The 17,560-nt window shown below is 37.6% G+C and overlaps 1 protein-coding gene across 5 annotated transcripts in view; it reads right to left on the bottom strand.

Annotated features, from left to right (window-relative positions):
* Positions 1–17,560, bottom strand: part of PRKG1 (protein kinase cGMP-dependent 1) — a 1,417,535-nt gene that overhangs the window by 5,755 nt on the left and 1,394,220 nt on the right. For all 5 annotated transcript variants that reach the window (XM_027529231.1, XM_027529230.1, XM_027529232.1 and 2 more), the window contains 5 exons: positions 12,267–12,408; positions 10,599–10,762; positions 1,569–1,691; positions 1,425–1,487; positions 131–197 (listed from right to left, as the gene is read on the bottom strand). In XM_027529231.1, coding sequence (XP_027385032.1) covers positions 131–197; positions 1,425–1,487; positions 1,569–1,691; positions 10,599–10,762; positions 12,267–12,408 — 559 coding nt within the window. The remainder of the gene's footprint in view (positions 1–130; positions 198–1,424; positions 1,488–1,568; positions 1,692–10,598; positions 10,763–12,266; positions 12,409–17,560) is intronic.

Here is a 17,560-nt window from a genome sequence, read left to right as displayed (position 1 = left end):
TATGTTAATCTGATACTTCTCCTATATTTTAAGCTGATTATTGGATAAAAATTTTGAAATAGCAGATCTTTGATGACTGACAAATACCTTTATGTGTATCACACAATTGCAAGCTGAAAAGTTTACTTACACTTGGTATTATAGGAGGTGTCAAGGTGCCTTTTCTTAAGCCTTCCCAATTAAAGCCCTCAAACCATCTAAAAAAGGAAAAAGTAGATGGTTAAAGGCATTTTACCTCAGCTAAAGCCTTCTCAAAACAACTTATATGATGTCCATGACTGATGGAAAACAGGTAAGCAAACATTTTCATTATGAGAATAATGTTTTCTATTTAATTGCAGATTTTAAATGTTAGCTTATTAAGTGGAATGTGTGTGTGTTTTTTTTTTTTAATCTAATTGTCAAAATTTTAAGGACCAATTAGCAATTGCTTTTTATTCTAGTTATTTCAGTCATGACCTTGTTCCAAAATGATCATTATAACTTAATAAATGCCGTAATCTGCTCGGCCCTACAGGTTGTTATTTTAAGAAGGTAGAATCAGGGAATGAAATGTCAGGATGGAAAATTATCCTTCCATCTGTGTCACTGGGCAGCCTCAGTTAATTAACCTTTTCACATCACTGTCTTGGTCTCTATGTATCCGTATCTCCTTTTCTTTCTTTCTTTTTTTGGTACAATGAAGGTACTTTGAGAATGGCTTTTTGTGGAAATGGGGACCAAATATCACAAAGGTCTTTGTTGTTGTGGTTGTCTTTGAAAGGTTTCGTCATTAGCAAATGATTACATGAAATTCCTGCAGGCTTTCTAGACATTCATAGGTATTCTGGTAAACACATTCCTTTGGTAGGGATGTGAATTTCCTCTGCATGTTACAGAAACCAATCGGGAAAGACCAATATGATCTTGGTTTAGCTTTAGAACATTCAATCAACATGGGTAAGGTTTACTATTTAAGATGCTGCTATTGTTTTAAAAAATGACTGTACTCTGTACTTTTTTTCCCACTGTCATAGCATCCAGTTAGGAAATTGTTGAAAAAATGTTTTAGTTGTAGTTAAAGAAATGAGGCATGATATATGGTAGCATACTTTTGTTTTTAATATTCTGGTAGAGAATAGAATTTCAGAATTAAAAATATATATTTCTTCTTCATGCTGGAGAGGAAAAGTCCTAATTAGTAGGAGTTGGGAAAAACTAAATTCAGTGAATCTGTTGTGTAGAATGTCACAGGATCAGATGCGTCTAAATGAAGTCCTTGAGACAGAACTAGAAAGATCTTAAATAACAAGGCTGACTAGCTTGCCTGTCTCATTGGATGCTCCTTAGACTAGTTGCATCAGTTATATACCCACTAACTTAGAAACATCAGCCTCGGGAAATATTCTCTGGAGTCTTAAACCGTAAGTTATAAGAACACTTACTTGTGCTTTTGAATGTCTTTCACTCCGTTTTTCAAATTCCCTAATCTTTCTGATGGATTATCCCTAAAAATAAAATAATAATTGTTAAAAAATCTGTTTTTTAAAGGATGATAATGGGGAAAACAATGTGGTTGAAACGCTCACCTGCATAGTTTTTTAATTAAATTAGCAGCATTTTTGGCAATCTTCTTTGGAAACTCTATCATGTCAATCCCCCTCAATATGATGTTATAGGTTTTCATAGGATCTGGGCCTGAGAAAGGTGGGCTGCAAGAATGACAGATATGAAGAGAGAGATAGTATTTAGGTTTCTAAACAAGAAAAGTTACAGTGTTATAACAACTCCACAAATGACAGCAATCCTTATTTGGAGACATATATTAATTGGGGTAGTGGAACGAAACTTGATTAATAGCAAAATGGTGTAGAAATTGCCAAGCAAATCGTTTAGCAAAACCCTTAAATGGGTCAGGTTTGTCCACTGTTCCCCTCGTTTCTTTTCTAGTGCTGGTGACTAACCCCTCTTGCTGTCCTTAGTCATTCAGAAAGCCTCTTCTATTTTTTGGCCCTTTCTCACATTTGCAAGCTCACTGATTACACTTGAAGTCCAACATCATTAGAATGGGCGACAGGAACATCACTGATATGACCCCATCTTATGCCAGTTCTACCCTCACTCACTGGGATCCAGGCATAGCAGTCTTCTCTCTGCTCCTCTGAAGGACCAAATACTCTCCCACCTCAGGGCACTGTTCATTTTGCCTGAAAGTTTCTTCCCAGGCCTCCTGGTTAATGCCTCACTTATGAAGTCTTAGCTTAAGTGTTATGTTGATTACTCAAAAAGGCCTACTGTGATCAACCTAATACAGCCAATCATATAACCACTATCAACTAACATAACGTAATGATCTAATACCAGAACTTAAAGTTAGATTCACCTATCATACTCTCTTAGAGAACTGTTTTTTGCCACTTATTGTGCTTTGTAACTACTTCATTCTGGTATTTGTTTTATACCCATCTGCTCTTCCAGTTCCATGCTGGTATTCCCGGAGTCTGGGGGAATGCATAGCACAGGGTAAGTTGTCGGTAAATATTTGTTGAACTAATGCTCCTACAGAACAGTGCTCCTCCTATCCTTTTCTCCTTCGTTATCCGCCTTCAGAGATAACCTAACATAAGACCTCCTCTTTGTTAGAAAGGATGTAGTAGCCAGTCCCTCTTAACCAAATCTTTTGGTTTATTTACCTATCCATCCTTGGACTGTGGCTTTGTGCCTGGCTCAGGGAATACAGATGTGACTAAAGTTGACTCCTTCCACCACATTTCCCAAGTTCAGAAATAATTATGACGTGGCTTGATAGCTGATTTCCTTGGAAATTATTCTAATACACTGTTTATTCATATTTCTTGGGGGAAGACATTTTATAGATTATTTTCTGTCATATTTATTAGTAGCAGTTCAAATTATTTCCTTCTACTGAGAAAGCTGAAAACAATGAATTACTTAAAAAGGGTTGGATAGTATCTGCCTTAAGTTTTGTGTTCCTATTTTCTGTAGCAAGTACTTTAAAAAAAATATTTCATATTGGAGTATAGATTGACAAGGCTGTGACAGTTTCAGGTAGACAGCATTGGGATTCAGCCACAAGTATCCATTCTCCCCCCCAAATCCCCTCCCATCCAGACTGCCACATAACATTGAGCAGAATTCCCTGTGCTATACACTAGGACCTTGTTGGTTATCCATTTTAAATGTAGTAGTGTTTTCATATTAGTTGAAAACTGCCTAACTATCCCTTTCCCCCAGGCCTTTCCCCCTGGCAACCATAAGTTTGTTCTGGAAATCTGTGAGTCTGTTTCTGCTTTGTCAATAAGTTCATTTGTATATTTTCTTTCTTTATTCCACATACAAAGGATGTCATGATATTTCTCCTTCTGTGACTTCACTCAGTATGAAAGTCTCTAAGTCCATCCATGTGGCTGCGAGTGGCATTACTTCGTTCTTTTTATGGCTGAGTAATATTCCATTGTGTATATTCACTGCTGCTGCTGCTTTATCCATTCATCTGCTGATGGACGTTTAGGTTGCTTCCATGTCCTGGCTATTGTAAGCAGTGCTGCAATGAACAGTGGGGTGCATGTATCCTTTCTGACCGTGGTTTTATCTGGATATAGGTCCAGGAGTGAGACTGCAGGGTCATATGGTAGCTCTATTTTTAGTTTTTTAAGAAACATCCATACTGTTCTTCATAGCGACTGTACCAATTTACATTTCTACCAGTAGTGTAGGAGAATTCCTTTCTTTCTACATCCTCTCCAGCATTAATTTGTGGATTTTTTGATGATATCCATTTTGACTGGTGTGTGGTGGTACCTCATTGTAGTTTGGATTTGCATTTCCCTAATAGTGATATTGAACATCTTTTCATGTGATTTTTGGCCATCTGTATGTCTTCTTTTAAGAAATGTCTATTTAGGTCTTCTACCCATTTTTTGATTGTGTTGTTTGTTTCGATGATGTTAAACTTCATGAGCTGTTTGTAAATTTTGAAGACTAAATCCCTTGTTGGGCACATCATTTGCAAATAACTTCTCCCAATCTGTGGGTTGTCTTTTCATTTTGTTTCCTTAGCTTTCCAGTTTAAGTAGGTCCCATTTGTTTATGTCTGGCTTTATTCCCATTATTCTGGGAGATGGATCAAAAAAGCTATTGCTTCAATTTATGTCAGAGAGTGTTTTGGACTTAATGTTTTCCTCTAGGAGTTTTATAGTGTCCAGTCTCACATTTAGGTCTTTAATCCATCTGAGCTTATTTTTGTGTAATACGTATTTTCTGTTTACTTTCTCATTAACTGTTACCTGTCAGTTTAAACCACTTTTTATAATGTATTAACATTCAGTTCTATTTAGTATTCTCCTAGAATTTAAGGATTTTCTCTTTATATAATGTTATGGTTGACTATTCTCTTTGCTCTCAAGGTAACCTGCCAGTTTTTATTTTCACTATAAAAATGAAGCACCACCACATCTTGGATTTATTATCAACAGCTTCATGTTTTTTCTAACTTATATTTTTGCTTTTGTATTTATTTTAGAAAGACAGGGCTTCCCTTGTGGCTCAGCTGGTAAAGAATCCACCTGCAATACAGGAGACCTAGGTTCGATCCCTGGGCTGGGAAGATCCCCTGGAGAAGGGAAAGGCTATCCACTCCAGTATTCTGGCTTAGAGAAGTCCATGGACTGTATAGTTCATGGGGTCACAAAGAACTGGACACGACTGAGCAACTTTCACTTTTGTTAGAAAGACAACAAAAATCACTTATTAAAGGTGACTTTTGTTGTTTTTGCAAGTCATGTATGTTTTGTCCAAGATATTTATGCAATACGTGAAACATATAAAATTACTTAAAAGTAAAAATCACCCAATGCCCTTAAATAATAATAGATACTTACAAATATAATTTCATACATTTCTCTATGTAGATGGAGAGACCTACAAGATTATTATATATCCATGCTTTTCAAAGGAGAGACCTACAAGATTATTATATATCCATGCTTTTCAAAATTAAAAAAAAAAACTATTCAATTTAATTTTACTTGAAGTTAACATGAGGATAAAACTGAAAGAAATGCTGGATTTCAATTTGTACTTGTTCACCAACAATATTAATTCCTAAATGTCTCTTAAATTAAGAAAACTCACACACGTTTGGTCAATCTACAACAGACAAGGCAAGAATAAAGACAGTCTCTTAAAAATGTGGTACTGTGGAGACTAGACAGCTGTGTGTAAAACTAGAATACTCTCTTCTAATCAAAGACCTGACTGTAATGTCAGATACAATAAAACTCTTGGAGGAAAACATGCAGCTCTATATCACAAAGAAAACATTCCCACTTTTGATTGGGTTAAGACCTAAATAGACCTTAGAAAAATAAAATAAATCTAAACTACATTGAGGTATTACCTCACACTGGTCAGAATGGCCATCATCAAAAAAATCTGGAGACAACAAATGCTGGAGACAGTGTGGAGCAAAGGGAACCAACCCTCCTACACTGTTGTGGGAATGTTAATTGGTGTAGCCACTAAGGAAAATATTATAGATGTTTCTTAAAAAGCTAAAAATAGAGTTGCCATATGACCCAGCAATCACACTCCTGGGCATATATATCCAGAGAAAACTCTAACTGTAAAAGATACATGCACCCCCAATGTTCATAGCAGCATTATTTACAATAGCTAAGACATGTAAATAACCTAAATGTTTGTCAACAGAAGGGTAAAGAAGATGTGGGACAAACATTCTATAAAATGGAATATTCCTCAGTGATAAAAAAGAACAAAACAATGCCATTTGTAGCAACATTGATGTACCTAGAGACTGTCATATTGAGTGAAGTTAAGTCAGAGAAAGACAAATATCATATATCACTCATATATGGAATCCAATTTTTTTAAAAAAGAAACAAATGAGCTTATTTATAAAATAGAAGCTGCCTATGTTCTCCTCTAGGAGTTTTATAGTTTCTGGTCTTACATTTAGATCTTTAATCCATTTTGAGTTTATTTTTGTGTATGGTGTTAGAAAGTGTTCTAGTTTCATTCTTTTACAAGTGGTTGACCAGTTTTCCCAGCACCACTTGTTAAAGAGATTGTCTTTTCTCCATTGTATATCCTTGCCTCCTTTGTCAAAGATAAGGTGTCCATAGGTGCGTGGATTTATCTCTGGGCTTTCTATTTTGTTCCATTGACCTATATTTCTGTCTTTGTGCCAGTACCATACTGTCTTGATGACTGTGGCTTTGTAATAGAGCCTGAAGTCAGGCAGGTTGATTCCTCCAATTCCATTCTTCTTTCTCAAGATTGCTTTGGCTATTCGAGGTTTTTTGTATTTCCATACAAATTGTGAAATTATTTGTTCTAGCTCTGTGAAAAATACTATTGGTAGCTTGATAGAGATTGCATTGAATCTATAGATTGCTGCCTTGTGACCCAGCAATCCCACTACTGGGCATACACACTGAAGAAACCAGAATTGAAAGAGACATGTGTACCCCAATGTTCATCGCAGCACTGTTTATAATAGCCAGGACATGGAAGCAACCTAGTTGTCCATCAGCAGATGAATGGATAAGAAAGCTGTGGTACATATACACAATGGAGTATTACTCAGCCATTAAAAAGAATACATTTGAATCAGTTCTAATGAGGTGGATGAAACTGGAGCCGATTATACACAGTGAAGTAAGCCAGAAAGAAAAACACCAATACAGTATACTAACACATATATATGGAATTTAGAAAGATGGTAATGATAACCCTGTATGTGAGACAGCAAAAGAGATACAGATGTATAGAACAGTCTTTTGGACTCTATGGGAGAGGGAGCGGGGGGATGATTTGGGAGAAGGGCATTGAAACATGTATAATATCATATAAGAAACGAATCGCCAGTCCAGGTTGGATGCATGATATAGGATGCTTCAGGCTGGTGCACTGGGATGACCCAGAGGGATGGTACAGGGAGGGAGATGGGAGGGGGGTTCAGGACGGGGAACACGTGTACACCCATGGTGGATTCATGTTGATGTATGGCAAAACCAATACAATACTGTAAAGTAATTAACCTCCAATTAAAATAAATAAGTTAAAAAAAATAGAAGCTGACTTACAGATACTGAAAATAAACTTATGGTTATCAAAGGGGAAACACAGAAGGGAGGAGTAAATCAGAAGCCTGGGATGAACAAACACACTGCTATATATAAGATAGATAACCAACAAGGACCTACTGTATAGCATGGGGAACTCTACTCAATATTCTGTGATAACCTATATTAGAAAGAATCTGAAAAAGAGTAGATTGATGTATAATTGAATCACTTTGCTCTATACCTGAAATTAACACAACATTGTAAATCAACTATACTCCAATAAAATTTAAAAAAAAATAAAAAATATTTTAAAAACTGACTTTGGAGTGTTTTCTTTTATAATGACATAATTCAATTGTAAAAAATACTTAAGATTCCTAATTGTGAATGATGACAAATAAGTATGCCTGTAGTTTTTCTTACCTTCTCTCTCCCACCTGAAAGTTTTAAGATTGCCAAAGATTTTAATGTTTCCATCTGCTTAATAACCAAAGTTATTTTGATTCATCTGTTAGTTGACTTGGTCATACAGTAGTGTTTCCAAGAAAGGCCTGGGATACCCACATTATTTATTGTCTTTATATTTTAAGAATAACTTAATCTTGTACAAATTAGTTGTTATACTCTCTGTCTCTCAGAACTACATAGTTCTTGATATTCCATCTTTTGGCATTGAAGGTACTATTGAGAAGGTTGAGGCCAACTTTAATTCGGTCCCATCCCATATATGCGGAGAAGGCAATGGCACCCCACTCCATTACTCCTGCCTGGAAAATCCCATGGATGGAGGAGCCTGGAAAGCTGCGGTCCATGGGGTCGCTGAGGGTCGGACACGACTGAGCGACTTTACTTTCACTTTTCACTTTCATGCATTGGAGAAGGAAATGGCAACCCACTCCAGTGTACTTGCCTGGAGAATCCCAGGGACGGGGGAGCCTGGTGGGCTGCCGTCTATGGGGTCACACAGAGTCAGACATGACTGAAGTGACTTAGCAGCACCAGCAGCATCCCATATATGAAATGCTTTTGTAGCTTAAAGACCCATATGATTATGTTATTATTTCTATCACTGAAGCTAGCAAATCACACTGGGACACATGGTGGTGGTATTACTCTGAATCTGTTTCCCCATGGTCACTGCCGATCAAAAGGATCCCCTGAGTCAAGTCTGTGTCATGAGTTTTCTGTTACCTAATTGAGTATGTTTCCTATCACATTTGTTATCATCTCTTCATATACATAGCAGACAGAGGAGCCGGGCAGTTCGTGAGGTCAGAAAGAGTTGGGGACATGACCTAGTGACTGAGCAGCAACACCTTCATATACATAGTTGTTGTTCCTATTTCCTTTGATGCCTCTATCTTCTTTCTGTAACAATTTATATATCCTTTTTTTTTTTCTTTTCCATTATTTTCCCTAAGTCTGTTTATTCTCTCCCTGGTTGGGTTTTGATTGCTATTATTCTATTTTCTGTTGCTTATATATGATTTTATGTTGCTTATAATCTGATTTTCAGCTTTGTACTGTTTCTGAACTCTGCAGGCTTACAACTTTTGTCATCTATGAAGATTCAGATATCTTTGAAGATATATATTTTTAAAGAGATCATGCTTAACAGCCACAGAGAAATTCTAGATCAGTTTGTCTGAACTCTTCCTATGTTTCTTTGAATCATTTCTCTTGTATATTATTTAGCTACTTTTGCCTATGTATCTTTCATTTAAAATTAACATAAAACACCAATAAAATCTATTAATTTGAAGTCAACATAAGTGTTTCTTTTTTTCTTATTTTTTAATTTTTTTCTGGACTGGCGACTCGTTTCATATATGATATTATACATATTTCAATGCCATTCTCCCAAATCATCCCACCCTCTCCCTCTCCCACAGAGTCCAAAAGACTGTTCTATACATCTGTGTCTCTTTTGCTGTCTCGTATACAGGGTTATTGTTACCATCTTTCTAAATTCCATATATATGCGTTAGTATACTGTATTGGTGTTTTTCTTTCTGGCTTACTTCACTCTGTATAATAGGCTGTTTCAAGAGTAGTGATATACACTGTCCACAAATGAAATAAAAAACCCACCACATAACTATTCCTGGCAATGGTAGTACTAGGAGTATCTGTGAGCATTAATGAAGTGCTTCTTATGTTCTAGACTAAGTACTTCATAGATTCACTATATCTTCATAACCGTGAGACCAAAGTGCCATCTTTCTCATTTTCACTATAGCTACTAGGTTTTCATAAGTAATTTGTTACATTACACTGCATGCTTCTTCCTAGATCTGAATTATTGGAATGATCTTCAGACTAGCTTCCCCACCCTTCCAATTTGCTCTACACATTACCACTAGGTTGTTTTCTTAAATACTGTAACACACGTCACTCCTTTATCAGAGACTCCTCAATGACTGCCTCTCCGGATGGAGTCCACACACTCAGGTATAGCACTCACTATGGTTGAAACGTGACTCTTACTGATCTTCCATCATTTCTTACCATCAGCCCTTTTCATGTCTTTATGCAGTACTCCCCTCTATTTAAGCCATACCTCTCCCTGGAGTGTGCTGTACTTTTTATTATTCTTCCTGTAAGATCCAGCTAGTCCTATGTGCTTCAAAAGCCTCCCTGGACAAACTTAACCTTCTTCTGAACTCTTTACTTCATAATGACCATGACCATCTTAATCATTGTGCTGAATGAGCCCAAGGCTTCATGGTGTTATTTGTTTTTCTTTTCCTTGAGTTTATGATCTGTTTTATACCTGGTCGTATCTGTAGTACCTTTCTTAGTTGTTGGTAACTACAATATTATTACACAACAGATCCGCATTCACACTTCAATTAGATATCACAATTGCTAACAGGTTCTCTTAACTTCTATGAAAAACAGACCATATTTTTGTGACTATCATCTTTCTTGCTGACTAAATGACTAGGTTCAGATCTCACAGAAAGACACTAGATCCTTCCACATTCACATATATATATAAATCAAGAGACCAAGAGTTGATGTTGAGTTTGTTGCACTCATCTGACGCATTCTAGTTTTTGCTTTAAGAATCCCTGGTTATCTGCTGCTGCTGCTGCTGTTAGGTCACTTCAGTTGTGTCCAACTCTGTGTGACCCCATAGATGGCAGCTTCTGACCAGGCTCCTCCATCCCTGGGATTCTCCAGGCAAAAACACTGGAGTGGGTTGCCATTTCCTCCTCCAATGCATGAAAGTGAAAAGTGAAAGTGAAGTCGCTCAGTCGTGTCCGACTCCGAGCGACCCCATGGACTGCAGCCCACCAGGCTCCTCCGTTCATGGGATTTTCCAGGCAAGAGTACTGGAGTGGGTTGCCATTGCCTTCTCGGTGGTTATCTGCATAACTAATTAAAAAGTGTGGTAACAAGATCTGTGAAAGTACTTTAAGATAGTCTGATCAGAGTGACAAAGGCAGGAGGGAGTAGCTGTTTGCTGGTCTATCTTTATCTGCAGTTCTCCATCAATGTCCATACCTGCCAGTCAGAAGCTCATACATGAGGATTCCCAGTGACCAATAGTCGGCTGAAATGTCATGGCCTTTGTTCAGGATGATCTCTGGGGCTACATATTCTGGAGTCCCACAAAAAGTCCATGTTTTCTTTCCAAATCCTATTTTCTTTGCAAAGCCAAAATCAACCTTACAAAGAGAGAAACAAGATATTTCAAGCCACTTTTGATTAAGCTTAAAAGTGGAAAAGTTACTTTGTTGAAGTATACTGATGATAATCATAAACTAAAAACGGATGCAAACTATTGTAGTCCTGTCTTCTAAAAGGACTCATCTCTATATTTCAAACAAACAAAGCCTTCCTGATCAGTTCAGTTTCAACAGGAAAAGTGGAAATATTAACATAGGATAAAATTCACATCATCGAAAATAAAGGCAAATCTTTCTTTGCAGAAATACTTTCCATTTTTCCTTCTTTCATGCCTGTTGAGATTGGGGCATAAACAAATAATTTCTCCTTTACTTGGACATATTTTCCAGATATCTGCTGGATTTAATGAAGTTGACGATTCATTTACTATTAATTGAGAAGCTACTTTTATTGTTGAAGGAGCTGAATAACAAAGTTATGGAACTAATAACTCTGTTTTTAGGAAACAGATAAAATTGAAATGTAGTCTGCATTTTCATAGAAAACTTTTGAAGGAGGAGCCTCAAATGCAGAAAATCTATTTTTTCTAAAGCAACTGGTTGAGAATACAAATAGTTAATTGCCATTAATCACTTATTAATGGCATATAAATTTCTTTGAAAACCATAGGTTGAATAAAAATTCCAAAAACTGAAAAAGTAGAATCAGGGACTGAAAGATGCAAAGTCTACAAAAGTTATGCATTTTAAAATAAAAGAACTTCCTTTCTACAGTAAATCTTTAGAGCTCTTGACCAATTTTATTATTACTAATATTATTACTAACATGGAGTGGAAAACATCACCGGTAAAGCCCATTTTTCCCCACTCTCATTATTATTATTATCTGGCTGTGCTGGGTCACTGTTGCAGTGCAGGGGCTCTTCATTGCTGCATGAGGGCTTTTCTCTAGTGGCGAGCAAGTGCTGCTCTCTAGTTGCGATGTGCGGGCTTCTCGTTGCAGTGGGTTCTGTTGTTGCAGAGCATGGTCTGTAGGACACACAGGCTCCAGTAATTGCGCTGCATGGGCTCAGCTACTTCATGGCATGTGGGATCCTCCTGGACCAGGGGTCAAACCCGTGTCCCCTGTACTGGGCCTCCCAAGCCCTGGGCCACCAGGGCTGTCACATTAGCATTATTCTTAAATCTAAAACAATGATTCTCCATAATACAAATACCTATTCCCTGTGGATGTCAGAAAACCAGCTAGAAAAAGGACTTCTATGAAGCTTTTCTGGGTCTGAGGATACATGTGATTAAGCATGATTAACACCTATTTAAGGGTGTTTTGCCAGGATTTTATTAATTCAAAGCTAGCCAATTTAATTTCTCATAACCTTATTTAACTTGAAAGAATAGTCAGTTGAAAACAGTAATGCTGAAACCTGTTTTTAACAATGTTATATATTAAAAGAAAAATGAGATTGTAATGTTCACAAATGAACACAGCTTCAAAAACTAGTATTTAAAATGCAGGCAGAAACCATGTGTGAAACATACTGACCAGTTTGGCATAACCTCGGTGATCTAGGATGAGATTTTCAGGCTTGAGGTCCCTGTAAATGATTCCTTTGGAATGCAGATAGGCAAAAGCTTCTACCACACATGCTGTATAAAATCTGGTTGTAGAATCTTCAAATGACCCCCTGAGATACAGAAAATGGGGAATAAAAAAGTATGAAAGAAATTAGTTTGTCTAATAAGTTTTACTTTCTTATTTCACTCTATTCCTATGTCAAAATTTGACCCCAAAGACCAATGTCCTGCTGCCCAAATGTCATATGGCTCACACTGCATTGGGTTTTAAAAACCACTTAAGGGTTAAGTTAAGGAATTGTTAGCTCTTATGAGTGGGATGATTAAATCTAACTTCCTGAATACACTGAAGAAGAGGTCCGCCATGTACCACGTTTCATGTTGGATTCCTCCCAGCAGCCCACTACAGTCTAAAAAGGCACAGTACAGAGAGCTGGGCAGAAGAGAGGCAAATCCTGTTTCGGACCCTATCTACCAAGAGTGCTTTTTAGAGATAGAGTATTAGTATAGTCATATTTATTCTTAGCCTGCTTTTTGAATCTTTCTAAATAATAACAGATATAATTCCTGAGAAGGTGAATAAAAGTTAATGTTTTCAAAGACCCACTTTGGAAACGAGTTACAACGCTACTGACAAGAGCATATCACAATCTAAGCATTCTTCTGATTTTAATGTATTCATTTCGTTCGTTTGCTGTGCTGGGTCTTAGTTGTGGCATTCGAACTTGTAGTTGCAGCATGTGGGGTCTAATTCCCTGACCAGGGATCGAACTTGAGCCCCCTACGTTAGGAGCACAGACTATAAGTCACTGGACCACCAGAGACGTCCCTAAGTATTCTGCTTGAAACTTCTGCCAGGAAGACAGACATTATCTATTTCCTGTGCTACTGCCTTCTTATTAGAAGGAAGATGAAAAGTGAAAGTCGCTCAGTCGTGTCCAGTTCTTTGTGACCCCATGGACCACACAGTCCATGGAATTCTCCAGGCCAGAATACTGGAGTGGGTAGCCTTTCCCTTCTCCAGGGGACCTTCCAAGCCCAGGGATTGAACCTAGGTCTCCCGCATTGCAGGCAGATTCTTTACCAGCTAAGCCACAAGATAGAGCTAAAAGATAAATAGAAGGAAAAAGGTAATTGGAAAGGAATGTTTAAACTCAATTATGGTGTTTAGCAACAAAGCTCTTTGTCTCTCTCTCTCTCTCTCTGTGTTTATTTAATGAAATAACAAAAAAGGAAAAATCTTATCATCTAATGTTAACTCCTTGGCTCTAGGGCAAAACTTTTATACTTTACCCGTCCCCATCTTCCCACCATGGAATCCCTTAGAAAGATAAACTGCCTCTCCTTCCCCTTCTTTCTCAAACAGTAGTAAATGCAATTAAATAATTTCATGAAAATTCAAGAAAATTAGTGTGAACGTTAGCTCATTAGCTCTTGGGGTGGCTAAGATATAACAGGAGAGCTGGTTTCGGGGCACGTACAAAGTAGAGACCTGGAATTTGCTTTCATGAGAGTCACTGATACCAGTTTGCATTTTGCTCACATTTTCTTCTTTTTCGTGTTGAGGAGTAAATTCTAACAAACTGAAAAGTAGAATGTGGCTGCTATTCTGCAAAACTAATCAGTGACTCCAAGGCTAAGGCAACCATCTTTCAGGTCATGCTTTAGAAATATGTAGCCTCCTCCAGAAAATTCTAGTCTTCATTTCAGCTACTGATGTCCCCCAAGCTGTCACTGAAATAACTAGCTCTTTCCAAAGGGAATGTCTTTTTTTGAAATACAGTTTGAGGCTTAAGTAATATCTACTTCTTAGAATCTTAACGATAATAACTAAGTTCCTAGTATCCTTCTACAACAATACCTGGGTGGAACAATTTGAACTTATAAGGACAATAAAAAGTTGCATTAAGAATGTGTGCATGCTCAGTTGACTAACTGCATTTATATTAGGAAATGAATGGTATAAAATATGTTATGATTATCTTTTGACTTGGAGCTATCTTTGCAGAACTAGCACTATATAATTCTGTGTATTGGAAAAGGGATTAGGTACATTTATGCTCAGTCATGTCTGACTCCCTGCAACATTATGGACTGTAGCCCACCAGGGTCCTCTCTCCATGGGATTTCCCAGGCAAGAATACTGGAGTGGGTTGCCATTTTCTCATTCAGGGAATATTCCCTAATCAGGGATTGAACCCATGTTTCCTAAGTCTCCTGCATTGCAGGCAAATTCTTTACTGCTTGAGCCATTAGGGAAGCCCTGACACTATATAATCCTGTGTATTGCAAAAGAGACTAGCACTTTAATGGTTCTTTAATCTTTGACCTTAATTATGTTTGTCTATCATGAGCAGAATATTTCTTTGAGATATCATTTGTCTGAATTAGTAAAGCTCAACATTCAGAAAACGAAGATCATGGCATCTGGTCCCATCACTTCATGGGAAATAGATGGGGAAACAGTGAAAACAGTGTCAGACTTTATTTTTTGGGCTCCAAAATCATTGCAGATGATGACTGCAGTTGTGAAATTAAAAGACGCTTACTCCTTGGAAGGAAAGTTATGACCAACGTAGAAAGTGAAAGTGAAGTCGCTCAGTCGTGTCCAACTCTTTGCGACCCTGTGGACTGTAGCCTATCAGGCTTCTCCGTCCATGGGATTTTCCAGGCAAGGATACTGGAGTGGGTTACCATTTCCTTCTCCAGGGACCAACCTAGAAAGCATATTCAAAAGCAGAGACATTACTCTGCCAACAAAGGTCCATCTAGTCAAGGCTATGGTTTTTCCTGTGGTCATGTATGGATGTGAGAGTTGGACTGTGAAGAAGGCTGAGCACCGAAGAATTGATGCTTTTGAACTGTGGTGTTGGAGAAGACTCTTGAGAGTCCCTTGGACTGCAAGGAGATCTAACCAGTCCATCCTAAAGGAGATCAGTCCTGGGTGTTCATTGGAAGGACTGATGCTGAAGCTGAAACTCCAATACTTTGGCCACCTCATGTGAAGAGTTGGCTCACTGGAAAAGACCCTGATGCTGGGAGGGATTGGGGGCAGGAGGAGAAGGGGACGACAGAGGCTGAGATGGCTGGATGGCATCACTGACTCGATGGACGTGGGTTTGGGTGGACTCTGGGAGTTGGTGCTATGATTCATGGGGTCGCAAAGAGTGGGATATGACTGAGCAACTGAACTGAACTGAACTGATGTGTAGCTGATTAATAAACAGCTTTAAATAGAGCGCTGTATATAACCTCAATCCCCTCTCAATGGAGAGCTTTGCAAAGAAAAATCCAAACAAAAACAGTACATGGAATCGGGCTTTGTCTGTTTTTCACATCACATGCCTTATTTTGATACGAAACTTGATTCCGTCAATGGAATAGGACTGTCTAATGGTGGTGTGGGTGGGCCTTTTCCAAAGCCTGCAACTCTTGCTTCCTGTTAGAAGAGTTACCTGTGCTGCTGTAATGCTGAGCAACAGATATGTTTCCATTAATATTTCATTGTTAATAAAACAGAACCAAAGTGTAAAGAGAGAACACACTTAATGAAAGATCAATTTCTCATGGCATCTCTGCTGAATGATATTCATATTTTGCAAAAAGACAAAACAATCTTACTACAAACTCAGATTCACCAGAGGAGGTGATAGGTTAGGAATGTGAACTCTGAAGCAACGTCCTGGACTGAAATTTAAGTTCCATTTACTGTTTAATCTTAAACAACTAACTATGCCTCTCTGGGTCTTAGTGTTATATTGAAAATGAGGCTAATAACAGAAATTCTCTCTTTGGGTTGTTGTGAAGGTACAAAAACTTTGCGGTGTGTATTAAAATAAGTGCCTGGCACACATCCAGTACTCAGTAAATAGTTGCCATTAGTGTGTGTGTGTGAGCAACCCCCCTGGTAGCTCAGATGGTAGACAATCTGCCTTCAATGTGGGAGGCCCCGGTCTGATCCCCGGGTCAGGAAGATCCCCTGCAGAAGGGAATGGCAGCATCAAAAACTCTTCTTTAGTGTCCCCAGTGTCTCAATCTAGGAAAAGTGACTGATACACGACAGTCTTTTGGGGATGGCAGTGGGGAGTTTGCAACTCTAATTATCGCTATTATTGAAACATTTGCTATTATTATAACATTTTTATTATTAACATTATTATAACTATTATTGTTAACATTTCTCACTGTAAGGGCTCACTCTGAGTCAGTTCTGAAGAGTTTTTTGCTAATCTCTGTTCTTTTCACTTTCCATGCCTCTCACAAGTGTATAGGTGAAAATTATCCTTTTACAATTGAAACCCTCCTTTTTCAACCATGAAGGAACTGACGTATATCATTGGGTCTTTAGTTCCTGATGACTTGGTTCTGAGCCCTTTTGGAATTTGGACGGGTCTAGAAAGCTGGTTTCTAGTTCTTCAGATCTGGATTGAGTATCTCATATACATATATTTGCAACTGATTTTAAAAATTAAATAAAAATTTGTCTCAAATCCATTTTCATGTTATGTGACAAGTCAATATAATATATGCACACAAAATGTTTACCAGAAACACTTTCATCACTAAACATTTAATGTAGGGAATCTGAATTTTTAAATACATTTTTGGGAAGCAGTCAAAAAGCATAGCATTAGGCTGATTCACAATGAAAAATTACCACTAGAATTGGAAATGACAGCGTAAATTTGATTTAAAACAAAAATGAAAGCTTGTTTTATCAACAGAAAGTTGCTTCAAGAAATAAATCGTTGCCCTATAGAGCTCTCTGAAATAATAAATTATGCCTTGACAGTTGGGTCATTTCAATTAACAAGTAAGGAATAGGCTCTTGTATCCTCTGTGGGAGGGAGTAGGTATTTTATCTTAGCTAGATGTCAGTAAATAACAACAATTTGATTCAGGGAATTCAAGGGTTATGTACACTTAATATACTCAAAATTTAATCACAGTGTTTAATCAGCTTGTCATAAAACAAGTCGTGAAATGGCAGGATGAAAAAGACAAAGCATCTCTTACTGAAGAATAAGTTCCTTCTTTTCATTAGTGAGTATATAAACCTGAAGCATCATGCTACAGGTTTATTGCCAATTGTTAAATTAGGGAGGCTAAATTATTATGAAAATACTCATTTCCTTAAAAGTAATTTCAACCACACTAAGAAATGACACATTTCCACCTAATGGGTCTAAGATGGAATTCAAGTAATCTCCTTCCATAAAGTAGCTGAAAAAAAGGAGAATGTATATAGAAAGTTACTTGCTG

Source organism: Bos indicus x Bos taurus, chromosome 26 (genome assembly GCF_003369695.1).
Source record: "Bos indicus x Bos taurus breed Angus x Brahman F1 hybrid chromosome 26, Bos_hybrid_MaternalHap_v2.0, whole genome shotgun sequence".
In the NCBI taxonomy this organism is placed as follows: domain Eukaryota; kingdom Metazoa; phylum Chordata; class Mammalia; order Artiodactyla; family Bovidae; genus Bos; species Bos indicus x Bos taurus.
The sequence above is the reverse complement of the archived record's forward strand: the minus strand, read 5'-3'. Positions and strand labels throughout refer to the sequence as shown.